This window comes from Charadrius vociferus, unplaced genomic scaffold (genome assembly GCF_000708025.1).
Source record: "Charadrius vociferus isolate BGI_N301 unplaced genomic scaffold, ASM70802v2 scaffold278, whole genome shotgun sequence".
Lineage (NCBI taxonomy): Eukaryota > Metazoa > Chordata > Aves > Charadriiformes > Charadriidae > Charadrius > Charadrius vociferus.
The window spans coordinates 2277621-2303200 of record NW_009649705.1 but is presented as its reverse complement, the minus strand read 5'-3'; the positions used below and the strand labels follow the sequence as shown (position 1 = coordinate 2303200).

Below are 25580 nucleotides of genomic sequence, written 5' to 3'. Positions count from 1 at the left end.
TACACCAGTATTCATTGTGCAGGATTTACAAGGTGACTTTTCAGTTGTGTTTTGTTTTTGAAGAGAAGGGAAAGCAAGGTGAAAGTCATGGAATCAGTTTATTCCCCCAATTCATTCCCATTCAGACTGAATACCTGCTAAAGATAGGGAGTAACCAATACTTCTTTTCATCTCCAAAAACCTCCCTCAGATTTTTGCTGCATCCAAGAGAAAAGCCATTTTTATCAGGGCCATTTCGAAATGTGGGTGCACGGAATGTTTCTGTAAAAGAAAAACATGCAATATCTCTAGAGCGATAAGGAGTCAGGGAACACAGACAGACAAACTCCTCTATTGTTAAAACAGTGTTGGGCAAGCTGAGATGATCCTGATGTATATTGGGGGGGGGAATCACTTCAAATAATTAAAATAAAAAAAATCACAGGGTTAAATGACAAAAATAGAAATGAAAGGTAAGAAAGTTCACATAAGCAGAACAGTCATCTTTCTCTCTTTACATTTAACATAAGGTCTGAGACAGAGCTAAGCACCATCAGCATGCCAAAGATACTACATCCCTTATTCATTGATGGCTAGCTCTCTCTTTGGCCTGTGTGAAGCCTTCTTAGAGTAGACTTCCTCTTCTAGAAGCAATTTACCATAAGCACTACTGGACCTAAACTCATCTAGGATAGTTTTTTCCACTTGTGTCAAGGTCTGAAGTTGAATGAAGAGCATCCTGTGGTATTAGAGAAAGATAAGATCTATTACATTAGAAACACAGGCACACCATGAACTACAGCAAACCACCACCATTTTTCTAGTCAGTCAGGTTACACCCTTGGCCAAGAACCGAGAGGACTCACTGTTCTCACCATACCATCAGCTTCTCTTTTTACAAGCATGATCCAGAAAGTCAATAAAGTACTGACTGTGTTACCAATTATGACTTTTGGGCAAGGAACATGCTAAAATTTTCTTCAAAGCTAAAAAAGAGACTGTGAGTATTTCTTAGCTGTAGATATGTCAATAGAAAAAAGACTCAAACAATCCTCCTGTCAAGCAATCAAAAAATTTCTTTTCCTCCATCAAAAAATTCTAGCGACTTGAAAATTATTTCAGTTTCAATTAACCCACTTAATTTTGAGGATAGGAATTTAACTTCCATTGAAAAGTATGAGATCTTGACTTACTCAGTTGTGGGAATACCCACCAGTCCCCACATCCCCCATCCGCAAAAAACACTTTCAAAAATGCTTTAGCAAGAACTTTAGATATTTTAACCAATACACATAACTTGTTTATGCTGGTCAATGCCATTTAAAACATTTAGGCATAGAAATTAGGGGAATATCTTTTGTTATTTAGGAAATATGCATCAGTGTTTCCATTTTTACTGCATTGCTTTTACAAGCCACTTCCTAATAGCAAGGTCCATTTTCTTTCACAGGATTTAAGAATGCCCTTTTGGATCTAGTTCAAAGTGTAGCATGTTCATATAGAGTAGAGCCTTCACCTTGGCTGGGGCCACCCAGCAACTCAAAGTATTATAACAGGGTTATGGGCACGTAACAATTGTGGTACCTACTTAACACTATATAAAAACACAACAAAAATGCACAGTGCTTCAAAGATCTCAAAAATACAAACAAAAGAAATTAACATTTATCATGAATCCGCATGCTTGGCTCCAGCAGAGGACCCCTACACATGCTTCATTTTCGCATATATTTCACCTTTAATTATTTTCACCAAACATGTTTCTTATTGCACAATATTTAAAAACTCCATTTCTATGTGATGGCATATCCTTTATGCCTCACATTGGCATCGACTTGTTGGTTTTCTGTGCAAGGAACACTTCCATATTCCAATTAACTGACCTATGGTTGATCTGTTTTTGCAAACTAGCCAGCAGTGGTAGCTGAAGAGTGACAGTATGCTGATGAAGAACATGGCTGCCACAAAGAAAAGGAATAGTACGTGGAATTTTGCATGGCTATCTGGCAATTCATTCTGGGGAGAAAGAGAGAAAGAGATTAATGTGTTAATACTTTTTAGCAACTAATGCAGTATTATTGCTAAACATTTTCTGCCACACCCATTCTGCTATAAGTCTTTCACCTCACTTTTCACAAAGCAAAAAAAGCACCCTTCCATCCGAGTTTAGCAGCATGAGTGCATGTCCATCTGTTTGACAGCACTGGGTGCTAATCAAGGGTTAGTTTTTTAAATGCACAGTAGGGGGAAAGGAAAAAAATTCCTATAGTAAAAAATGTTAACTGTGCAGCCACGCCCAAAAAGACAGAGAGAAAACATGTCCAAAATCACTTTCTTTTACGGGAAGAAAATACAACAAGAACTTCCAAACCCTTTCCTGGCAAGGTAATAATACCGAACCTACTTCTGAACCAGTGTAAGGAACATAAAAGGGAAATGGCTGTCATACTGCATTTTCAAGACTGAACAACTCCTAGACAAGACCTGGGACAGATCTTCAATTTTTGATGATCTCTAAGGTTTAGGCAACAACCAGCATGTACCTAGCAAAACAAATTTGCCGTGTCTGACCAGGCAGAAGTGATTCACCAGAAGACCTACATGAAAAACAATTTCAGTACAAGCACCATATAAAAAATAACCTCCCACCCATATTGGGTAGTTGATTCCACCCCCAACCCCTACTAATTTTAGGCTTGCGCTTTCAAGAGCCCAATGGGATTTGTAACAATACTATTCTAGTTCTATATCCTCTAAATCACAGTACTTTTAAGTAGTTGACCTTTAACAACACTATGAAAGCAGAAAGGCTATTTTTATTCAGCTCTTTAGTGAGCATTTTTGCTGTTAATTTTTCCATTAGCTTATTCAGTATACCTACTAATCTAAGGCTGGTTTTTTTTTTTTTTTAAGACTAAAGCACATTTCTATTAACATCAAGTGCACGTAGGTATATCTATATCCCTGTACACTGCCTATAGTCACAGGCAACAGATTACAAGTCTCCTTCATTCTGTGATGGTGTAAATAGCCACCATAAATGACTGGATTAAAAAAATTATAGTAGGAACAGTATTTAAATAATTACAGCAATATTGGATTTTACCTTTGGGCAAGTCTCTGCAGCTTTCCTGCGGCAAAGCTTTGCGCAAACAAAGACAATTTATTAAACACTAGTATTATGTTAAGACGAAGTGTTTGAAAACAGCACAGGCTTTGTTAAGAAAGAAATGGTTGGTGCGCACACGTGCTCTCGGACATGCCGAGTTCCAATGCCCATCAGCAGCCTTAGCCCCTGTTCTCCAAGAGAATGGAGGGGAGAGTACATAAGAGCACACTACTAACTTCCAAGGCATAAAATTTTCTACTGCTATTCAGACTGTGGCTGGATCGCTTTCAAGAGGTTCCTCAGCTCAAACAGCATGACTACAACAGGTGCATTCTTTGCTAGTTGTTTCCATCACAAGTAAGGTTTATGTGAATATTCCACATGATGATTTGTAAAGGTCTGAAAAGCTCAGAAGACTCCAGAGGTATAAAGCAATAGTTTATAAATTACAAAATCTTTCTGACTTCAGAACATATCTATTACCATCAGATGTCGTTTCAGTCAAAACCATAAAAAAATTTGCCATCTTTTCATAATTTTCTTTGTTTAAAAAAAGAACCCATAACATGTCAGTATGGCGTTTCTTCCCAATATCTTTTGATAGAGATTTGCTTGTGGGATGTATCTTTAGCAAAACATTTTAAATTGAAGCAGTACTTAAGAAAATAAAGCAAGAAACAGGAAAGCTTAGTTAAATTAGCTTTTAAATTCTGAACTTCATACCTAAAGAGTGGTATTAGCCATCTTAGCTAAGATGCTAGCACTTAATGAATCTGTTGTGGGCAATATGCATAGCTTTTAAGTTACATTAATCTGTGCAGAAAGCCTAGAGAGCTCAAGCTTTTACCTTGGAGTTGGACAGATACACACAGCATTTTCAAAAATGCTGGCTACCATGAGATCACGCTGGAGTAAGCAAATGATAGCATACTCCAGCTCTCTGAACTGCCATCTAAGTTTAGTTTCCTTATTTAATGCCTCCTTTTTTTGGATGCAGTTTTGCTTAGACAGTTTGTGCAACAGTCCCTTCTCTCTGCTGCTGTAGAGGTATGTTGTGTTTTGCAATGCTTTGAAATCAAGGCTAGCAAAATACATACTCCAATTGCTGCTTATTCCTAAGCTTCATGTTGAAGCTATGATGATTTTTCCTAACTCGGAGCACACTGCAGTGTTTCCCAGCTTCCTAAATAATTTTTTTAACTTCTATTTTTATGACTCTCTTGGAATTGCATAGTTCAACAAAATAGTTCTCTATGAAGAATTCTCAGGCCAGTTGATTTTGAAGCTCAAAGAGGAGTAGCAGCTCAGTCTTTGTGTGTTTTCTGTGGGCCAGAAAATAAAAGTTTATTCCAGTTGCATATTCCTAAAACAGCAGCTCTATAACCTGGAGAAGGATTTTTTGAATTATGCACAATTGATCTGCATGATCCCCAGGGAGCATTTACATCTTCTTACCACCCCGTTTCAGCCACTGGTTTTAAGTTCTTGAACGACAGCTGCAGAACTGAAGCATCTTTCAAAAAAGGACAATTCCTTCCTGGAGAGAAGCATGCAGGCTTTGAGTGTGTGTAACAGGCTTATTCAGTTGTGTTCTAGCAGCAGTCCACATGCCACAGCATGTGAAAAGAGAGCGAAACTTCAGACATAAGTTATTTAAAATCATTATGCTTAGCAGCAGCAGCACAGAAACAGAGACTTGCAGGTGAGAGAGCTACAAAGGGAAGCAATTTGTGCAATAAAATCTGGGCTACTTAGCACACGTAATAGACTGAAGCCAGTCACTGTTCTAAAGAGTCCCCTACAAGCTCCTTCACAAGCATAGAATCATCTGTGCATATGTCAGGACACAAAGCCCCACAAACAAAACCCCCAACAAAAAAAGTGCTGTCAGAGCTTCACTCCTTACTCATCTTTTAGTCGTTAGGTCTAGAGTAAATCTAGAAAAAAAATCAGAAGATACGTCTTTATGTGTATATGCAAGAGGAATGAGTTCTAACTAAGGATCTGGAATCATTCTCTTGCTTTTGGTTGTGGGTTGGTTTTTCTTGTTAATACAACCAAAGTTCTGCAGAAGCCTGTGCCGTCTACCCAGATCCTTGAATTAGCTATACTCAGGATTGCCAAAATAATTTGGAGGACAATGAAAGACACCAAAAACAGCTGGAAAATATACAGGTTTCAAGGGGGAGGGAGTCCAGCAAGAATGAGAGTACCACCATGCACTATGTAAACAAGGCATCAAGGACTGGGCGTTCAGCCAGTGCTGGTGTTTGTGTCAAATACATTTGGATAAACTGAGGTTTTATCTGCTCATCTTTAACAACTTCCTAGGTACAAATAAACATTCCATGAGTATAGGAAAAGTAGTTATGAGGATATTAAAAAAAAAAAAAAAAAAAAAAAGGAGTCATTCAGGTTCCCTTGATCTACAAAACAGATTTTAACATCCGCATCAGCGTGTGAGCCTGTGGTAAACATTTACAGCCTGTGTGGCTGTTCCACCACTGTATGAACAGTATCAAGATCTTTCTTTAGCGCTTCTGCATTGAGCATGAAAGATGGTATGTAAAAGTCTTGCATGTGCAAGTGGGAAGCACAAAGACTTTTTTCAACAGAAGAGGTAGGTAGGTGGCATGTCCCTCAATGTTTGCAAGTCTGTGTGTCCTGTCTCTATGCAAGTATTAACAGTGCAAAACAATGGATTGCTAAAATTTGTGCAGTTAGCACATACACCTCCACAACGTCATTACTACAAGTTCTGAAGTGACCAAGGCTACACTGCCCAAGAAGCCGTTCATCTTCCATCCCAACACTGTATATATACAGCAGTTTGTTGCACACTTTCTCTGAAAAACATCTATGAGGAAGCAAAAAAGAAACACTACCTTCTGAAGGTATACTATAACATTTCTGGTAGTCAAGCTTTGGAGGGAAAAAACAACATCCAGAGACTCTCAACAGAAAATATCAAAGCAGTAATCAGTCTGATGATAGCTCAGCTGACAACGCTGAGCATTAGCAAGATCCTGAAGCAGTCTACAGACAGCACGTGGCAGCAGTACTCTGCTGTGATCTGGACACAGATGTATAGAGAAGGTTTTGCAAGCCTAAATGATTATGGTGCTGCCACCTCTTTCTGGAAGTGTCCAAGCTATTACAATATCAGAGGAATATTAGTTTGGTAGAGTGAGTAATTTGAGTAAAGTGAGTCAGAGATCTACTCTAATGATAAGATCATGGCATCACCAGATTCTGTCTTGGACATAACCGGAAATGAAAGCAACAAGTGCAAGCACACAACTACATTGTCTATTGTCACCTTTCAGAAGTAGCCCATTCTTACAGGAAGCACTTTAAACAACTACATCATTAAAAAAAAAAAATCCCTCTTAAGTTTACTTCCTCTGCTTAAGGGTCTACTTCAATATTGTGTCCGATGGGCTTTGGAAGAGGCTTGCTGCAAATGCTAGTATTAAATGTTCATTGTGGTCAAATGTCCTGCAGACTTTTGTTGCACTAACACTTATGAAGTGAGGTGACAAAGCAAATTAATTTTCTTTGCTCAAGCACTGACTGGTAAATATGTAAGAGTGCATGTACAGTTTCATTAGAAATTGCATACAAAGCACTGGAAAGCAGCCAGGCAGATGTTTGGGAGTGGCACATTCACAAATTAAAAAATTAACTATTTACAGTCAAGCAAGACTGAACAGCAGAATCAGACCATTTCATCTGAAATATCTGTCAAGCCACAGCCGTGACTGATAAATATATTTATGGTTTTCATCTCACACAATACTGACAGCTGAATTCCCACGTAGTTCCTTGCTCTCCAGCGACAGGCCGCTATAAAGAACTGACAGACTAAGAGAAACAGTACTTCGGCAGATCAGACCCATAGGCTTAGATGAACACAAATGTAGGTACTTTTTGCACCATTTATCTTGCCTGTCTAATTCCAACTGTCTCAAAGTACAGCTATTCTGAATACATGATCAAGCTTCTCTTACCCTGACATGGCAACATCCTTTTGCTCCAATAAAGATTATTTCTACAGCTACAGATAATGACTGCTTTTCCCAGCTACTCTGACAGCAACTAGTGTCTAAGAAATATATGTGTTGTTATTTACTTATAAAAATGTAATGGAGAGCCTTCCATTTACAGTGATTTTTTCCCATGCTAGTTAATGTAAACTGATTAAGAGAATTCTGATGCTTGCTCTTCTGTGTAGAGACAGGAAGGCACAGTACGAGGTTTTGGAGATGAAAGGGAACAACACCAGAAGACACTGTTCAGCCTGGAATGTGACTGGAACAAACCTGATAGGAGGAATATAACACTGACGTACAAGGATGCTTGCCCTTCACATAAATTTTATTATATTCTAGTAAGATGCATTTATGTGTATTGATCACTTGACAACTGATAATAGTTGCAAGGAAGATGTGTATCATTAACACTGTATGTATCTTAGCATTCTACCAATATCAGATCAATAAAAGCCACTAGTATGAAGTTCAAACACGCCTACATAGGAACTCCAAAACAGAGCTCAGTCAGTTCCCAGGAAATTAATCTGCCTCATCTGGGAGCAGATTATCCATAAACAAGTCTAGGAAGACACAAAATTGTTATTAATATTTCACATTTGTCAGTATTTTTATATATACGTGCGTATATATATATACATACATATATATGTAATTGTTTGATATAGCCAGTTCTTTCTATATCTACACCTCTGTATCCAATAGTCTCAAAAAAACCTTTACTGTGCCACTCGATTTTGATGGAGCAGAGAAATTGCATAGCGTCCTCATTGGAACTTCTTCCCCCAATTGCTCATCCTGGGCAGTGTAATACATTTAATTCATTAATATTCAGAAGGTTCTCCTGCTTCAGTCACTTCGATTGACGCTGTTAATGGTAATGAACTATGGAACAGAGTAAATGGTGAGTGACAACATGCTGATGCAGCCTCCAATAACACATGCAAGATTAAACAAATGAAAAACAACAAAAAAAAGCCTTAGAACTTACTGTCCAAAACTTTATGAAGTACTGCAAGACTGTAGCAGCAACAAACAGACAGTACAGTAAAGAATACATTAAAAACAGGAGGAAGAATTTGTAGTTAGAAAATCCCACACAATTATTCACCCTAGAAGGAGGGGAAAGAGAAAGAGGTTACTATGATATACAAAAAATAAAATAAACCAAAACCCAATACATTCAGCTTTTGCAGAGCATAACATGTGTATGATGTCAGTGGTATGTCCAAAACAATCTGCCACTAGTGTTTCGGAAGCATTTTAAGCCACCAATTTGAATGAAGTCTCTTTCCTCAGGCCCCTCACATAAATTTTGCCCCCCATGAAGTTCTACAGGACAGGACACAAGCTGGCAAAGCATATGATACATACAGCCTGTATTGGAAGCGCCTCACACACTATGAACTAACTGCAGTCATCATGGAAGATAATATGAGCCTCTCCATCAATTTCAGTGGATGTTGCTTTGGTTACAAAACCACCTTCAAGTCAACTACTGATAGCAGTACTTCTATAGTGACAGCAGGTAATATTTTTAAGGTCTACCAGTGAATACAAACTGCAGAAGAGTAACTGTCTGAGTGGGTCTTACGTATCATCTAGAATCGAGAACTGATTTTCACAGTATAGTGGGTATCTCCTCTTCTGGTACCAGCACCAAACCAAGCAAAAGAAAGAAATGCTATTTCTCATAGGTCTCGTTAACACCAGGGTTCTCTGTAGAAGGAGCAACTGCATGATTTGGGCTACTGGGCCTACAACTCTATGTTGCAACACACGTTAGGAACAAGATTTATTTTCACATATCAAAGTCTCAAAAAGTACTGTGGAAATCAAGCTTTACATAAAAGTTGCATTTTTTAAAGGAGCATCTAATTCATCATGTAGGACCTAATTCATCATATTATACTGATCTTTTGTTTTGTTTTTATAAACTTACCACGGACAGTGGTGATCCATTTTTAGCACACATCTGAAAGAGACAATTTCCAGGAAGTTAAAGCAAAAAATACATTTTCTTTCTAAGACATACCTTCGGCTTCTATAGGTTCAGGGGTTGTTTTGTTTTGGGTTGGTGGTTTTTTTTTTTGTTGGTTTTTTTTTTTTTTTTTTAAGTGTTTTGCCCCACTGTATCTTTTTCAAGTCCTTCTCAATCATGCCGATTTTTTGTATTATAATAGCCGTCCTTAAGGCCAAAAGGACCAAGTGAGATTCAGAGAAGTTACGAAGACAGTCTCTTAAATTAACATAGGGAGCATTACTGAGTAAGACCATGTAATAGTTCATTCAGCCACACTAGTTTTATGTGCACATCGAGAGAAAACAAATCCACAGGACCCTTTAGCGTTGTGGGGATAAGGTACATTTGCCTGGCATTCACTGCAACTAAGTCTACCTTAGGGCTATTTTAGCTACCTTTTTTTGTTTGCTGCTTGCTTTTTTGTTTTTTTAAAGCTAATTGAGGAAAACAGCAGCACAGTGGGTAATCTGAATAGTCCACATGCCATTTTCAGCCAATTTTAGTATAAGGACAGATACTAGACATGTCAGACACACATTCACTGCATTTGCTCATAAATTTTATTTTAGCCAAAAGATATGTATTAGGGTCTTTAGTTAACTAGGCTCAAGCTCAGCCTAGTCTCACTCATAGCCTCAGTCTTCATTGCCCTGACAGATTTCTCTGATGATTCAGAACGAGGCTAGGGAATATAGCAGTGGTGTCTTTGAAATGGTTAAGGCATGTAATTCCACTGTCAGTCTTTGAGATAAAGATTTTCAGCATTATTAGTAGCGCACATCCTTTTCAAGGCTGCAGAAGCAAGATACAATAAGAGTTCTATAATATGCATTTGCTGGTGCTAGTATCTCAGACCTGTTTTTCTTTACTTTCTTTCAATCACTGTTTTTTAAATTATTTTATTTTTAAATATAGGCACTGTTTTACACAGCTACAAGCAGGTTGCCTAAGAAGCTGTGCCACTTTGGGTAATGGGGCTGCAATAATAATATTGCATCAACAGGAGGAACTTTGGTCTCACGAAATCCAGGTACTGAGGGTCTGAGAGAGGAACAAATAGTAAAACCTGGTGTTATGCAAGGGCTGACACACTGAAGACACGAACACACTAAAGTCATGATCGCAAGAGAGAGAAAATCCATCATTTCAGATTCAGTAACTTACATGTCACATGCAGAACAGTGGTGGCAGCGGTCAGGTTTGATTAGCTGGCATCGATCACAGTATCTGATTGCTGCATTCAAGGGTGAAGTCATTAGAACTCATTTAATTTTACAAATGTTTTCCCCCTTAACATGAACTGAACCTTAAAGAGCTTATTGTCCTCCCCTCATCTTTCTTGGATATTTTTAAACAAGCCTTCAGGCTCTTCTCAATGGGAATAAGACACCAGCACAGGCAGTTTGAAAGGAGGAGGAAAGCCAACACCTACAGCTAAGCAGAACTGCTAAGTGCTGGCAAGGGCTTCCCAGACCACTCCAGGAACTTAAGACTGGGATTCCCTTAAAGGGAGGGCTTGTATTCAAAAAAGCCAGGTGTCCTAAGACTTTGTTTGGAAAGTCACAGTAAACTTTGGTAACAGTTATCCTGAGTAGCTTATATTTTCCAAAAACTCTACAGGGTTGCTAGTTTCAAGAAAGAGAAACAGATATATATACACATATAAAAGCTAGATTTTTTAAGAATATACATATGCATAAGGCAGCACTTTCCCAGATCATTCATATATAAGTTGGAATAAGAATGCCTATACATATTAAAGGCAAATATAGAAATAGCTCATAACTAGCTTTGTACTGAATTACAGATGGGAAAGAAAAAACATTTATTCATTCTTAATTTCTAGCCTTAAGTATGATGTTTCTCTTCCTGCGGAACTGATACAGATCAGAAAAAGAAGTTTAAAGGGGGATATAAATGATTATAAAATTGAGTAAAAAAGTTCAATTTTCTCTATTTCTAGCTGTATGAGCTGTATTTCTTTGCCATGTTTATTTTTTATAGCCACAATTAGATATAAATGTTGTCATCTATCTGCTTGCTAGAAGAGGATTTTTTTTTTTTTTAATTCCAAATACTGGCTACATGTTGAGATCCTCAGACAAAGGACTCCAGTTTCCCCTGGCAGGGAGGGGGGATGACCCAGCCCAAACAAATAACAAAACAAGGTCATGGCCTTTGCAATATGTGTTTAATAGATTCTTCATACAGTGACATCAGATGAATTTCACTGACTTAAACCAGCAGCTTCAGAAGCATAGAATTATCTTTATATCTCACCTCTCGATGCTGTTGTCGTATAGATAGGCAAGTCTTTAGCAGCTCTTCTCAATATCTCCTGCTGGGATTCTGGTCTCTCTTCTTTTTCATATTGTTCTTTATCAGCTTTTGACAAGCAGAACTAGGAAGGAGGGAGAAAATGGAATGAAGGGAAGAGATTAATTATTACTTTGTGTTCTAGTCAAGCTCCAAGGAAAAGACCCTATGTATCTTAATCCTGTGTCTTCGGAGAACCCACTCACCGACCCAGAAAACCCCACATAAAGAAAAAAGGATGTTACAGGAACGACAGGAGATCCTCAAAACTCCATGATGGTCCTAGGCATATTTTAAAAAAATAATCTTTATGTCTGTTTCATCATCTATGGCATTTTCCCTCAACACAAAAGAAGCCAGAGACTTGGGGGAGTTTTAAGAAGGCACAACCTTTCCTTTAACTCCTGGTAAGTATAAATTAAGTGATCTGTGAACAAGAGGAACGTGCAACAGTCCTTTGCTGCTACAGGGCACTAAAGTTCTCTTATCACACTTCCTCTCTCAGACTTAGAGAGGGGTACAAGCCAGAGGAAGGGAAAAAAAAAGGGGGGGGGGCTTCATGGCTTCAGCACATAAGTTGAAAGAGTTTACTTGGGAGTAGTCAGCACTAGTCTCCAAATCCATGAGCTGTATTGAAAGCAACTTCAGCAAAGCCTGTACAGTTTCAGAGAGTTACAATTCTGAGTAAAGCATGAGGAGCATTCCTGTTGAAGCCTCACTGAAATGTAAAGCTTTACCAGAAGAACCTGGAGAGCTTTTACTCACTTGTGAAACCCTTACTTTGGTATCTACTGAAATGATGAACTTTACCATTAAGCCCCACAAAACCCAGTGTGCTGACAAGTCCCTGCAGAGTTTGGGCTGAACTCACTATTTCCTTTGGTATTTTTCTGTTGCGAAGCACTTTTCAACTTTGAGCTTCCCGCATGGACTACAAGAGCCCTTTTTATGAGTGCACATAGACGAAGTATTCATGGTAGTGAGTGGAAAATGCTGTGTGTGCAACTGGAACAAAAACTGGCTTAGTGTGCTTTAACATGACCGTATTTTCCTACCAAGAACATGTATATGATTAATTCACATGGATGTTCCTCTCATCCTGTACTTTTTCCTCTTCTGGATTACAGTCAGTTGGCAAGCAACAATGAAGACTCTACTTACAGAAAGGGGGAAGCAGTTAAGACATTGCTGCAATTTCTCTGTGTTACTTCCTAACCCAGAATGCAAATAAGTTGCCCAGTTTCTCACAGAATCTAGTTAAATCTCCCCACCATTCAAGGGTGAAGCACGAAATATAATCCCCTTTCAAATAATCAGAAACTAGGATCAATCTACACGAAGACTGAAATTAAAGTTTAACATTTTAGTCACCACCGAGTTTGATCTCATTTTTTAAGATCCGTCTCTAAGATACATATTTACTCAAATATGAAAACTGGAGATGCTCACACGAAAAGTTTAAGACAGATATGAAGCATCATGGCAGCAAACAGCAGTGCAATATGCCTTCCTCCCTACTGCCCTTGCAAGTTTGCTAGGTGACCAAATGCCTGCCTCCATGACCTGAAATCAAGCAGTGGTGGCATTAAACATTAAATATTACTTCTAGGTGACATTTCTATGGCAAACCATTAATGCACAGGAAAGGAACTAAATCGTAACATTTAAACCTTTCTTTAATTTGTCCAAATAACATCATAATATTACTCCAAAAATCCTGGATAGGATTTTGGTTTTCCAAACAGCTATATTTCTGTTCTAATTTCAGAAATTAAGAGGGCCACAGACTGTTCGGACAATTGCAGGATATGTTCAAAGACATCAAAAGTTGTCTGTTACCACATAGCTAACAGAATTTCCAATGAGGTCCCAGCAGTTCTTATTGAAAACAGAGAGAGTCCCTTTGTTTCCTTCCTCTTTCTGGATCTTGTATAACGTTGATTGTTCTTTCTTATGACAAATGTACAGGGATTACACTAAAACAACAGCAGCTGCAGAATCTTTTTTTAGTTGAATAGTAAGATCACAGGATGCTATTTGTTTTGCAAGAATGGCTAATTTGAATGACTAAAAATACATACGTTTAGACTCTCATACAATGGAGAGATTCTGAAGTCAGGTTTTGTTTTTAAGTACTTACTGGTACATGAACAGAAGGGACTTGCCCAGAGAGATAAAAAGTGGTGGTGGGGTTTTTTTGTTTGGTTGTTTTTTTGTGTTTTTTTTTCTGTGTGGTTTTTGTTGTGTTTTTTTCTTCTTTTTAAAGCTCTAGAGGAAAATTGTATTAAATCTGATCTACACCCACACCTGATATAGGAAATACTCATTACATTCCATATGCCCAGACCATTTCTTTCACTCACTGAATATGAAAAGCTTGCTACAACATTACTGTAACTACACAATAAGTACTGTCAGAAGTTTTCTATTATTGAAGAATCCAAGCAGACAGTAAAAGTTACTACGCTTTAGCTTTATAAGCGGCTCTAGTTCATATAGCTTTACAAAACCTGCAGTAACATGGTTCCAACCACATTTTAATTAGCTAACCTGCTTAACTTTATCATTTTCCTGCAGAACCATCACAGATTAAGCTGAAACAAACCACCCTGAAGACAAGTCCCTTTGAATTTTTAGGTTTAACAATTCATTACTACTCTCTCTGCTTAGCTAAACAGCAGAATAGTCTTTAGCTTTTTTCACGTTATGTTCTGTAGCTTTCCTAGATACGGATTGCTCTAAGCCATAATTAAGCACTGCACAGCATTGTTTGCTTTCCCTTAGAAGCATGGTTTCAAAAATGTTTAAGGTTGTCATTAGCACTGAAAGTTGATCTTGCCAAAAATCGGATAAAAATTCAACCCCCGTGGAGCAACCAAAACCTCAGTTTAGCCAATTTTAAAGCTAAATAAAACCAAGGAAGGGAAGTATTTTAAATTTGGTGCCAGCATTTAATCCTTATATACACACACCTTAGAGAAAATAGAAAACAAGGTAATCCATCTCAGACTTATTACATTTAATACTGTTCTTTTTCAAAACAAAACTTATAGACATCATGCATTCTTTTGCCATTATGTAAAGCTCCTTTATGTATTTACTTCTCAATTGTCACTAAACCTTAACCCTTGACTTACTACTACATGGTTCGGTCCTCCAGGTTATGAGTATACATTGCATTACTACTTTTTCGTACCCAAACAAGGGTCAAAACTGCCTAAAATGGAAATATAAAAATGTTGTCGCTGTATTTGATTTATCGGTGTTAAAATACCAGGTTTCAAGGAAGCTACTTGCTAGCAAAGCACTCTGCATGACTGTCAAATTTGTGGTGAATTATACACGCATTTTGTAGAAGGAAATGTCATTACACAAACTATGCAGTATTTTAAGAGTAATTTGATAATTTTCATTCATGATACACTGTCATGCTGTTCTATTTTAGATAATGAGAAGCAAAAGGTGAATCATGCAGTACTGCAAACAAGTTTCATCACTGAAAACAGTTCAGCTATTTATAAAAAAGGCATTGACGTTTTTCTAGTGTTATATTTACCTCATTAGAGGGGGATGCAGGAGATGTGAAAATTGTCTTCCAATAGGACCATACAAACATGACAAATGACAGATGAAAAACCACAAGGTAGACAACTGCAATAAAATATACAAATAAGAGTTCAGTGAATATAGCTGAAAAGAACCCAAAATAAAATCCCTGATCTTTGATGAGGGCTAAACTACTACACTATGAATCACCTGGTAAAGGTTATATTAAACCCTCTTCCCTGGGTAGACTTAACACTCTAGGAGTGCTCAATTAAAAAAAAAATAAAAGAAGAAAATCTCCAAATGTGATGGCTGCTATTCTTCAAGGAAATAATATGCTTTTATGTACCATTCCAAAACAGACTTTGAAGGGAAAAAGCCAAACCAAACAAAACCAACTAGAACTGAACACAGCTTCACCTGTGGTATGTAAGTGACTAACCTTTTTGGATAAAGAAGATGCTACAATTCCATTCTAGATTATAGTAAAGTATTTGACAACTGACCTATAGAATTCAATTTAATTTCTACTTCTAATTGAAACAGCACAGCATTGTGCCATTGTAGAAAGCACTGGTCATCAATGACAGTAAAAACTCCAAACTAGGTGTTTGGAGAAGACTGCTCTATGAGATGAGAGCTGTCTATGAGTTATAAACTGTCTGGGTATCTCCTTTCAAATCATCATAGGAATATAATCTGGAAGAGTCCTGCTATTATAGTCACAGTGGCAACAAAACGTAGGTGGGCTTTAGTAGGGATTGGTTGGCTCAATCAATTTATGAATGGGTCTGTGTCATATGGTTGCCTTAAAGACCAGAGACCCAGACCTTATAACCCAGGAAGCTTCTTTCAATCTTGTTTCCTCTAACAGTTTCTTCTACCACTTGTCAAGGGGAAACAGATCAGTTGTGCCAGAACAGCTAGCCTTAGAAACGAAGTCATACTAAATATTTACATTATCTTCACTTATATTATCTTCAGTTGCAGGAAGAAGGAAACTTGACCTACTTCTCCGTGCACATAAAGAGAGTCCTTTAAGAAGCCATGTGATGTACTTCATGGATGGCAAAACAGGCTCGAAACTTTGGGAACTTCCAATAGCTCAGAAAATGCTTTTGCACAGTCACCAAAGATGTGGTCTTAATTTATCATCTTTCAGGATTTTCATTGCTTGTTACAGTAAAAAACCCAAGCAAAAGGTATTTGAGCTTTCTTTAGGGAACTGTGCTTTTTACCTTTGCCTCTGACTCCTCCAACCTTACAGACCGATTTGGCAAATTTTCAGCTGTGGAGCTCACTGAAATTGCAAGCAGCAAAACATTTTTCTAAAGCCATCCTAAAATTGTCATCCTGATAGGAAAGAACTCGTGTATCACTCTACTAGGCACTGCATAATTAGAAATTGTCTTTTATTAAAACCATACTATATACATTCAAATATAATGTGGTTAAGCAATTAAAGCATGATAAAATGATTTGGAAAAGAGGAGAAACGGACAAAAAATTGGAGTAGAATCAGCTGCACAGATCAGAGCTTCAGGGGAGAAGAGGGTTAGAGGAGTTGAATAGAAGGAAAGAGGAAACGAGATACAGGGGAGGGCAAGGCACTGCAGAACTAACTTACACAGTAAACAGTTCTATTCTGTCCATAAAAATCACCCCCAGAAATCAAATTCTTTTAAAGGATTATTTTTAGTGCACACACAATATTTCAAACAGCAGAACCTCACAGTCTTGTCACAGGCTGTAAATGCCCCAACACCACACAGAATAACAGGCACCACGGCTGGCTGCAGCAAGGGTGCAGATCTGTGCCAGTGCTACCAGTGTGTACTAGAAAAAGGCAGCTGTTAAAGTGCTCTTGCACTCCTGCAATAACCAAGATCTTGCAATCTGTCACCATCACTAAAAATCAAGGGCCTGTCCTCAGCAGCCAAACTGGGGTAACACAAGGAAGAGGAAGGCTTTCACAGCTGTTCCAGTAATGGGCACCATGCAGGCCAGAGGAAAAAGAGCCTGCTATCAGGAGTCCATTCTGGCCCCACACTGAATAAATTCTTGCTTCTTTTCCCACTCCTGCACTGCCATTCCTACTGCAATTACAGGTGTCTGTCCTGCCAGTTCTCCCCAAGTAATGAGAGGGAGGGAAGATACCGTTTTTGACAGCTTTACTTTGGCAGTCCATCTACCCACCGTTTTGGCTAGCAGTATCTCTTACGCAGACTACTCCCCGAAGCATCTTGCATCAGTTTCTAGTACAAATATAAACCAGCTTCATTCCTATTCAGCTCATTTTCTTGTAATTACAAGCTAGATGGAAAATACGTCAAAAATACCCCAATATCTGCCAGTTTTGCCAGACTCCAGAGGCATGAGGAAATCCTGGCTACGTGAAGGGAATCCAGGATTCTAGGTGCCATGCTGTGACAAAGCGAGGTCATTTCTTTTCAAAGGCACTAATGCACATTAGACCATAATATATGCCCTCAGGAAGTCAATGTATTAAGACATGCTTTTAGCATCCTCCTAAAATATGCTAAGCCCTCCTAAGATATGCCCTTAACATCGTTTTCTGAATCATTCTTAACACTACTACCAAGACAGAGTCAGATTACAGAGAGGTAATAATATATAACAGAGGTATATTATATTGTTGAGGGAGACTCAGAGTTGACTTTATTCCCATATCCTAATGGATATAAATCTAGACAAGAATATGAAATTACAAAGAAACAATTAGCCTTCATAGGGTGAAAAAATCGCCACTAATTTAATCATAAGTTGTAATTAAGTACTGGACTAAAAGGATTTGATCGCAGTGCACTGAAATATGGAGCACAATATATTTGCTAAGATGCACATTATTGATTTACATAGCAATGTCACTGGCACTTTGGCTTTTTGACTCTTCTGATGTTATTTCCTGGCTTTAGAGAGTTAGCTCATAAGAACTTTATAAAACTTATGATAGCTTTCATTTCAAATGAAAAAATACTTCACGTCTCATTTTAAGATCACCTCTGTGGTAAAGAAATTCACGCATGCCGGATGCCTGAGACACTCTTTAGAACTGAAGGTGCAAAAAGCATGCAGGTGACAGCTATTAAAAGCCTAACAGTCAGGTTCCAACGATACTGTCAGTCTTGTTAATTAATCAAGCATTTTTCTTCTCTGGTAGATTTGAGAGCACCTGCTCCAGTGAGACAGGCACCACATTTGTATTAAAAGCCAGAGATCTAACATCAACATCATTGCTCTGCCAGGCTTCCTTAACTGGAAGGAAGAGACATAGATCTTGCCTTTCTGCAAGAAACTAGAAAGTAAAACTTATTCATATACAGGTCAACAGTAAAGCACAGCAGCAACCTGCAGAATTTTGTGAAGTCCAGGTGAAGCCCAGCTGTGCAACGTGATGTAAAAATCCAGGGTAAGAGACAGCTCCTATCTTGAATGGCTTACAGTTTATTTTTGAGGTTTTCCCACTCTTTCACCTCTTCATTAGAGAATGAAAGAAGACAGATTCCATCAAGGTTCCTTCTTTTCAGAGTGTTCTCCTGGATGTTCCCCATCGGGAATAAAACTGCTAGATTAGCTTCAAATTCTACGCTCTTTTGCAAAAATAAAGAGATGAGAGCCTCTTACCTGTGATCTCACACTCTGCGGACAGCCTTCTGTGGATAGCCAAAGTGCAAATCTATACTTAATCTACCACTTATGTCCCTTCATAAGCTGCAATAGCCCCCAAACAAATATCCCATCAATCATTTGTATTTCTACATGGGAAAAAAAAAAAGTTTTATAAACCCCCCCTGTGTTTTGAACTTCTGGAACGGAATCATCCTTTAGCCTAGATTTTGTTCACAATTAAAAGAAGTGGCAGAGCAAGAGTGATGGCATTTTTTTGGTCAGTTTGTATCTCTCTAAGTACTACCCACTGTGGCACATACTTGCCAAAGCCAACTCGAAGACCTAAGTAAAGTTTGTCAAAACAAGGCCTTAGCCACTTGACCTGGAAATTTAAAATTATAATGTACAGCCACCTTTGAAATGGTTGTGTTTGCACTGTTCTCACCATTTCTAAAGAATGGAGCTCTGAAGAATTTGGTAAGCTGTTTGGAAAATAGCAAGCAGTAGAACAACAATTTTTCCTCTTCCAGAAGTCTTTCAGGTCACAGGGTGTGTTCAGGAATAAACACAAAACGGCCTTGTGGATCTGCTGCAGTTACTTGTCTCTTCTCCTCTTTCTGTTCTTAGAAGGTACCCTTTTAAAAATATTTGCAAACCTAAATTATAGCTGCGTTACTTATGGGTCCTGTCACCTTCCCAACCTTGTGGTACTAGAAGCTAAACAGACTCAACCTCACAATATTTACCTTGTTTCTTAGCACTAATCTACTGACTACACAGAGTTTACACATAAAGGAGTACTTTTAAATATGTCCCTTAAGACTTGTGTGCAACAAAACTATTCATATCTCAAAAAAAAAAAAAAGATTTAAAATTACCTTTTTCTGCAGTTGAAGAAATAGTAACTGTAAGAGAAAAAAAAAAAAAAAGTAAGTAAATCCGTATTAAATCAAAAGTTTGGCTAGAAGTAAGTATATGAGATAGCTGACTTGTTCCAAAACATACTTCAGGTGTAAGTTTAGGCTCCCTACCCCGGTCTGGGGTAAAACAGGAGTTAGTATTCCTCCTGCCAACCCTTGAGGCTTGGTGAGTCAATGGAAGAGCTGCAGAGATCCAGTTCCCGGCACTAACCAAGCAAGTACACTCCTTTTCACAGACATTAATTAGATCATAATTTATGCATGTTCCCCTTCAGATATGCACCTAGCAAAGTTTTCTGAGGCATGTCAACAACTAGGCCAACAGTTGTACCACTGGAAAGAAGAAAATGAAATACAAGAAGTTCTTACAGAAGTTCCTGTGAAACTGTGTTTCATGTAACCTACTTCCCTCTCTTAGTTGTTTTCCACCACTTCTCTCTCCCTGTCACATGCTATTTTTTAAGTTTTCTCCTGTGACCGGAATTCTTCAGGCATACTTAAAACCTCTCCACTCCCTTCTCTTGTACATCCTCATCTCCTTTTATCCCAACAGCAAATTCTATTGTTCGAGTCTACCTTGTATACTGCCTGACTAGTTCATTGTTGAGCCCTCAGGCTTCTCCAAAACCTTCATGCTTCATTCATCAGTTCAGGTAAGATGTGGAACAGAGAGCTGCTGTACTTATTGCGTCACTTTGTACCACTCCCCTTGCTGGATCTCTTCCTTAGACACTGAATTTCTGAAATTCTATGAGGAAAGGATATTTTCCTGACTTTTTATCTTACACAGCAAATTTAAGCTTCTGGTCACCAGCATGAGCAAAAGCCTGCTGCAGTTCACTTCACATTGTCTCCTCTCTCTCAGCTCTAACATTTCTATAGTCATCTATCTGTGTGCCATTTAAAAAGAGCTTTGGTGTTCTGATACACGCTAGAGTCTGAAATCTGCAGGGCTTCAGTATGCGTTGCAAACCTCCTTCTGAAGGGTTACTTCAGTCACAGAGGTGGCATGTGTCTCACTTAACTGCAGATATCTAAAGAGCCTGCAACAACATTATGCAACCATGTCTCTTTTTATAGTTGACAAGAGACATACTGAGGTGATATCTCAATGTATAGATGACCCCTTTTTGTTCAGATATGTGTTTTTTGTTTTGTTTGGGATTTTTTTTTCCTTTTTCTTTCTCCCCCTCCCTCAGAATATCCACTTGGTGCCTTCTATCTGTCAGAGGAAGCCTCTACAAAGTTAATGGAAAAGGTTCCGGTTCCCTCCACCTAAAGAAGGAAGGAATTACCATTTAGAATAGAACAAGATTGGCTTCAAACTGCAGGTCAATCCCAAAGAATAGGCTGATTTCATTTTAGTTATGCATACTTGCACATCCTCCTCTCGTGTTTCCCATCTGAAACAGGGACACAATCCACACAGAAAAACAGACCTGAAGCATACAATTACCTGCAAAGTATGCATGTAAATATAAGACAGGTCCAGTTGTGTCATGATACAGTCTCAGCACTACTTCACTGCATGCTACAGAAGTCACATTATTTTTACAGCAAATCCTATGAGTGTTTTTGCCTGAAATTTTACTAATGTGTTATTTCTCCAGTTAGAACTTTTTCAGTAACACAAGAAGATAAAATCATTAAAAAGGTGAAAAGTAAAACAAGCTTGCTGAATAGGGTTGTTTGCTCAATGTAAAAAAAAATACTAAAAGTACTTTAGATTAAGCTTTTACTTTGGCTCCTTGTATATCTTGAGTAAACACTTTGCACACAGCTGGACAAACATGTATTTCCCTAGACAAGAAATATAAAAAAGTTCTTAATTATCCTCTAACAGAATGGGAGAACATCGTTATGTATAAAACTACAGGAAATTTTTTGTAAGTCATTCTGGCTAAAGCACTCCATAATCTCCAGCCTTATTTCTGCTCTCAGTACAAAAAAAATTGAGAGACAGATTGGATGTTTGAAGACTGAAAATAATGAACAGTCTTTACATGCACGAAAAAAGCTTAAGATTATATCACCTATGAGACTTCATCAAAAAGATCCCTAAATAAACTTCATAAAAATTAATTAAAGCTTCACAGCACCAGGAAGATAATTTTCTCTTTTGTACCTAGGTCCCTTAGGTCAGAATGTAGTTATTAGACTGTACAGAACAATTTTAGTTTGGCAAACTCCTGCAGTTTGAGGTAAAAGCCAACACTGAAAACTTGTGATTTTCATCCTGTCTCATCATCCTCAAATGAAATAAAAATAAAAGATGGCTAGTTCTCTTCTGCCTCAGAAGTTCATGCAAGTTAAGTTTCTGTTTCTATCCCTTTCACTGTTGTTATTCCCATTGTCACACAGATTAAAAGAACAACGGTCCTACTACTTGTCCAAATTCACTCAGCAGATGGCAAGTCAACAGTTTTACAGGATCTTTATATACAAACCAAAGCCCTCCTTTAAATAAGTTAATATTTAATCTTTACATAAAACAGACCTTTAAGTATTTGCTAGGCTGGCAATGCAACAAGCAGTTTTATACCATCAAGAAATCAATTCCAGCTTTTGAACTCTGGTTCAGGGAAAAAACACATAATGACATTACCACTGTGTTGCACCGTCCCTGGCCTGTAGTTTAAGTGACAAGCATAGCTCTCTGTTGCTTTTCTCCTCTGCTGCTTCTAACTACTTAGATATTGCTGTCAGTTTCCACTAAATTAATAGTATTTTCACTTTAAACATTTCTAAAACCTAAAACACAGCTTCTTGTTTGGGGTGTGGAATGGGGGGAAAAAGCAGCACTGCCTATTGGCTTACTGATATATTTTTGAACAAAACAAGCGCTGATGATTTCTATGTTAACCTCAGGATGCAACAGCACTGTATAGTAGATTAGGTGCATCAGCACAAGTTAGTGCCTTCAGCACTGCAGTCAACACAAATCTGTCCATATTCAAAAACGTAAGCATTGCTTTTTTGAGGATTTTAAAATACATCACCATATCAGTCTATTGCTCAGCTACAAAAGGAAAAATAAGAGCGAAAATATTCTTAGGATTGGCTTCTTGATATTGTTTCTGGTTTCTCAATCAGCCTTACAAAGTTCTAGCAAGATATAGCTAGGGAAGGATTAAAAAAACCCATGAAAGCTGCAGTTCCCATCATTGCAAAGAGCTCAGAAGCAGGCACTCGCGTGCTCCTGCACACAGCGAGTTTCCACAATGGCCTCATAATTTTCGAGGATTCAATGCCTCAGCATTACAGCACTGAGCAACTCGAACGAGCTCTGTCTGACTGCGGTGCAGAGCTTTACCGTGGCTACCTCAGGGTTTCCAAAATCAGCTCCACTAAGGAAGGAGCTCAGCAAAGCCTGCCTGTGAAGAGAGGTAAACGGGCCCACACTGAACTTCATGCTGCTGCAGCTTGTCCAGGGATATACAGGACCGGTAGCTGGTCCTGAACCACTGAGCAGCTTACACAGTGGACCTCCCAACACTTTGGGGTCACTGCAATATGAAGCACACAAAACTAAGTATATGGCTTCACTTTCTACAGAATACTACCTCCAAAATACATGATACAGCCTTTTATTAGGCTGGATTCAAATGTACTTTTCAACTGTATCAGCTTAGAAGACAAGCAGAAATGCCAGTTTGACTTTAACAGAGGAAAAAGTTGTCTCAGTTTTGATTTAGACATGCCTGGCAGCAAAGACAGTTTTTCCTTCATGAAACCAGTTGTTGGTTACACCTCTTTCTAGATACTCTTCCTTACATTGTTGTCTGTTATCTCTCATCCCACCTATGTCACAGGAATGAAAGAGGCGGAAACCTATAGATTATCACAGGAAACAATCCTGCAGACATAGGGACATCATTAGTTGTATAACAAATGAGATTGGGGCGAAAATGTCATTTGTTGGAAGCATTCTTCTTGGAGTATGAACTGACAGAGGTGCAAATTTCAGAAAGCTTTGGAGAGTTTTTAAAACTGCTTCAAGGAAACCTCCCAGAACATCTTGGAAGAACAACTATGTTTAGAGAGCTGGTTTGCTTTCAGTTTCAGGCTTATTTTTAGGATTGCTACGAAGTGTTGAAGCACCTTCTAAATCACTGCATTACAGGAAAAACCCCCAAAATCTCTCTATTCTGAGGCAAAGAGGTGGAATGATCTGCCAAGACCTTATAAGAGGCATGCTAAAAGATGACACGTTCACCTTCAACCTTGGAAGAAAAAAGCCCCACCACTCCACAAAACCCACACACCACATCGCCCTACTCCCCTAAAAAGGCATATTCCAACGAAAGCCAGATATGCTCCTTGCAGAGCAAGAAATTCAACCACAACTAAAGCAGAAGTGTAGAAAAGGAAAAGACCTCATCTTGTTACTTATGCACTATGTTTATTTCCCCCTGCCCCCTCCCACGATTGCTCCTAGCAGGAGTCATACTTTGGGTATTACAGCCTTTCCATGAAATCTCAACAGTAACATTCACATTTTGGCTGACATTCCTCATGGGTGGGAAGAAAGAGTGATAAATGTGCAATTGCATCCCTTCACCAGATGTACAGCTTTAACTTTTCTCAGTTTTTAAGGAAAAGGGTTAAAATATATATATATCTACATGCATACACACATGCATATTTCCAGAAGTTACCAGTACTGAAATTCAACAGAAACTCCTCACAGGCATTAGCCTATGCGCAAAGGCAAGCGCCATTGACATTATCCCAAGTTTTTCGTTTGTTCAGAGAATGGCATTTAATTGAAAGCGTAACTTAGATTTATGGTAACGTAATTCCCATTTGCAAATGCAAAACTTAATCACTCACAAGAAGATGGTGGAAACATTACTTACTGGCACAAGTGGGACAGACAATAAGTGAACTTCCTTAAGCAAATACTCATTGACTTCTGTTACAGGGCAGCGCCAGACCATGAAGACCTTAGCACCTCTCCACTGTTCTCTAAAAGCTGTAATTCCGTGACCTTTCCCCACTGAGCTATTTCTTATTTCCTGACTGGCAGGCACCCACTAGGTGCTTTCCTCCCTAAGCAGCAGGGAGCTGTTTTTAGACAAATGACTCAAGACAACTGAGTTGACAGCATAATGTAGCCAAATGCCAACGCAGGAAGATGCTGCCAGGTCCCTGCCGAAAGGCTATGGGGGCCCAGGAATTGCACACATGACTTGCCACCAGCTGGAATCAATGCCCTCTGCAGAAATTTCATCCATACAAGCCTAGAATTTATCTTCATATGGTGCTAGATTGATGTATTTTTTTTACTCCACGTCTTCAAGAATACGACACAGGTTTCCCTCCGATGCACTGCTAGGTCATTCAGAAAGTAACGTTTTATAGAACGGTGAGGTAGTAGAGGTGGCTCCACAGGCCTTCGTGCTGTGCTGGCATGAAGACACATGTGTCGCCAGACTGCGGGCCCCAGGGATAGCACTGCCTGGGGCTGGTCTGCAGCATGGGTGCACCATCGCCCATGCCTTGTCTCAGAGGCACGACCTGTGGTGGACAACTCTTGCTGCAGGGGTGTATGAAGTTGCCCCTCTCAACCACCTACCAGCTCCCCTTTGGCATACAAACATAGCAAAAGCAAGCACTTGTCTTCCCAGACACTTCAGCTCAGGTTTGAGCTACCAACGAAGGCAAGTTTGAGCGACCACAAACAACAGGGAATTGCAGTGATGAAGGGTGAACGACAGCGAATAGTCTCTTGCCCAAACCACAGCACTGGGCTAGGCACAGTCAATCATGAGAGGGAAAAGAAACCCTGCAAGGGCCACCGATGTCTTAAAGCAGTGCAGCCGTTTGCACGAGCACGTGAGCTAGAGCCCAAACTCCCCTCACAAACCATGCACAGCAAAATCACTTGAGTGAGCTACTTTGTGACTTCAAGTGATCACAAGATGATGCCTTCAAAGGCACTGCAGGGAGTGTGTGTGGGGGAGAAATCTGGGGTAGGAGGAGAAAGGAGGAAGAAAATGCAG

General features: G+C 38.9%; 1 protein-coding gene across 1 annotated transcript in view; it reads right to left on the bottom strand.

Moving 5' to 3' along the window:
- ZDHHC20 (zinc finger, DHHC-type containing 20) overlaps positions 1 to 24223 on the bottom strand; it is a 29798-nt gene extending 5575 nt beyond the window's left edge. The window contains exons 1-9 of the mRNA XM_009890620.1: positions 24211 to 24223; positions 19534 to 19560; positions 15036 to 15130; positions 11444 to 11564; positions 10328 to 10397; positions 9083 to 9115; positions 8132 to 8252; positions 1863 to 1995; positions 135 to 261 (exon numbers count right to left, since the gene is read on the bottom strand). Coding sequence (XP_009888922.1) covers positions 135 to 261; positions 1863 to 1995; positions 8132 to 8252; positions 9083 to 9115; positions 10328 to 10397; positions 11444 to 11564; positions 15036 to 15130; positions 19534 to 19560; positions 24211 to 24214 — 731 coding nt within the window. The 5' untranslated portion in view covers positions 24215 to 24223. The remainder of the gene's footprint in view (positions 1 to 134; positions 262 to 1862; positions 1996 to 8131; positions 8253 to 9082; positions 9116 to 10327; positions 10398 to 11443; positions 11565 to 15035; positions 15131 to 19533; positions 19561 to 24210) is intronic.
- Between the last annotated feature and the right edge of the window lie 1357 nt (positions 24224 to 25580).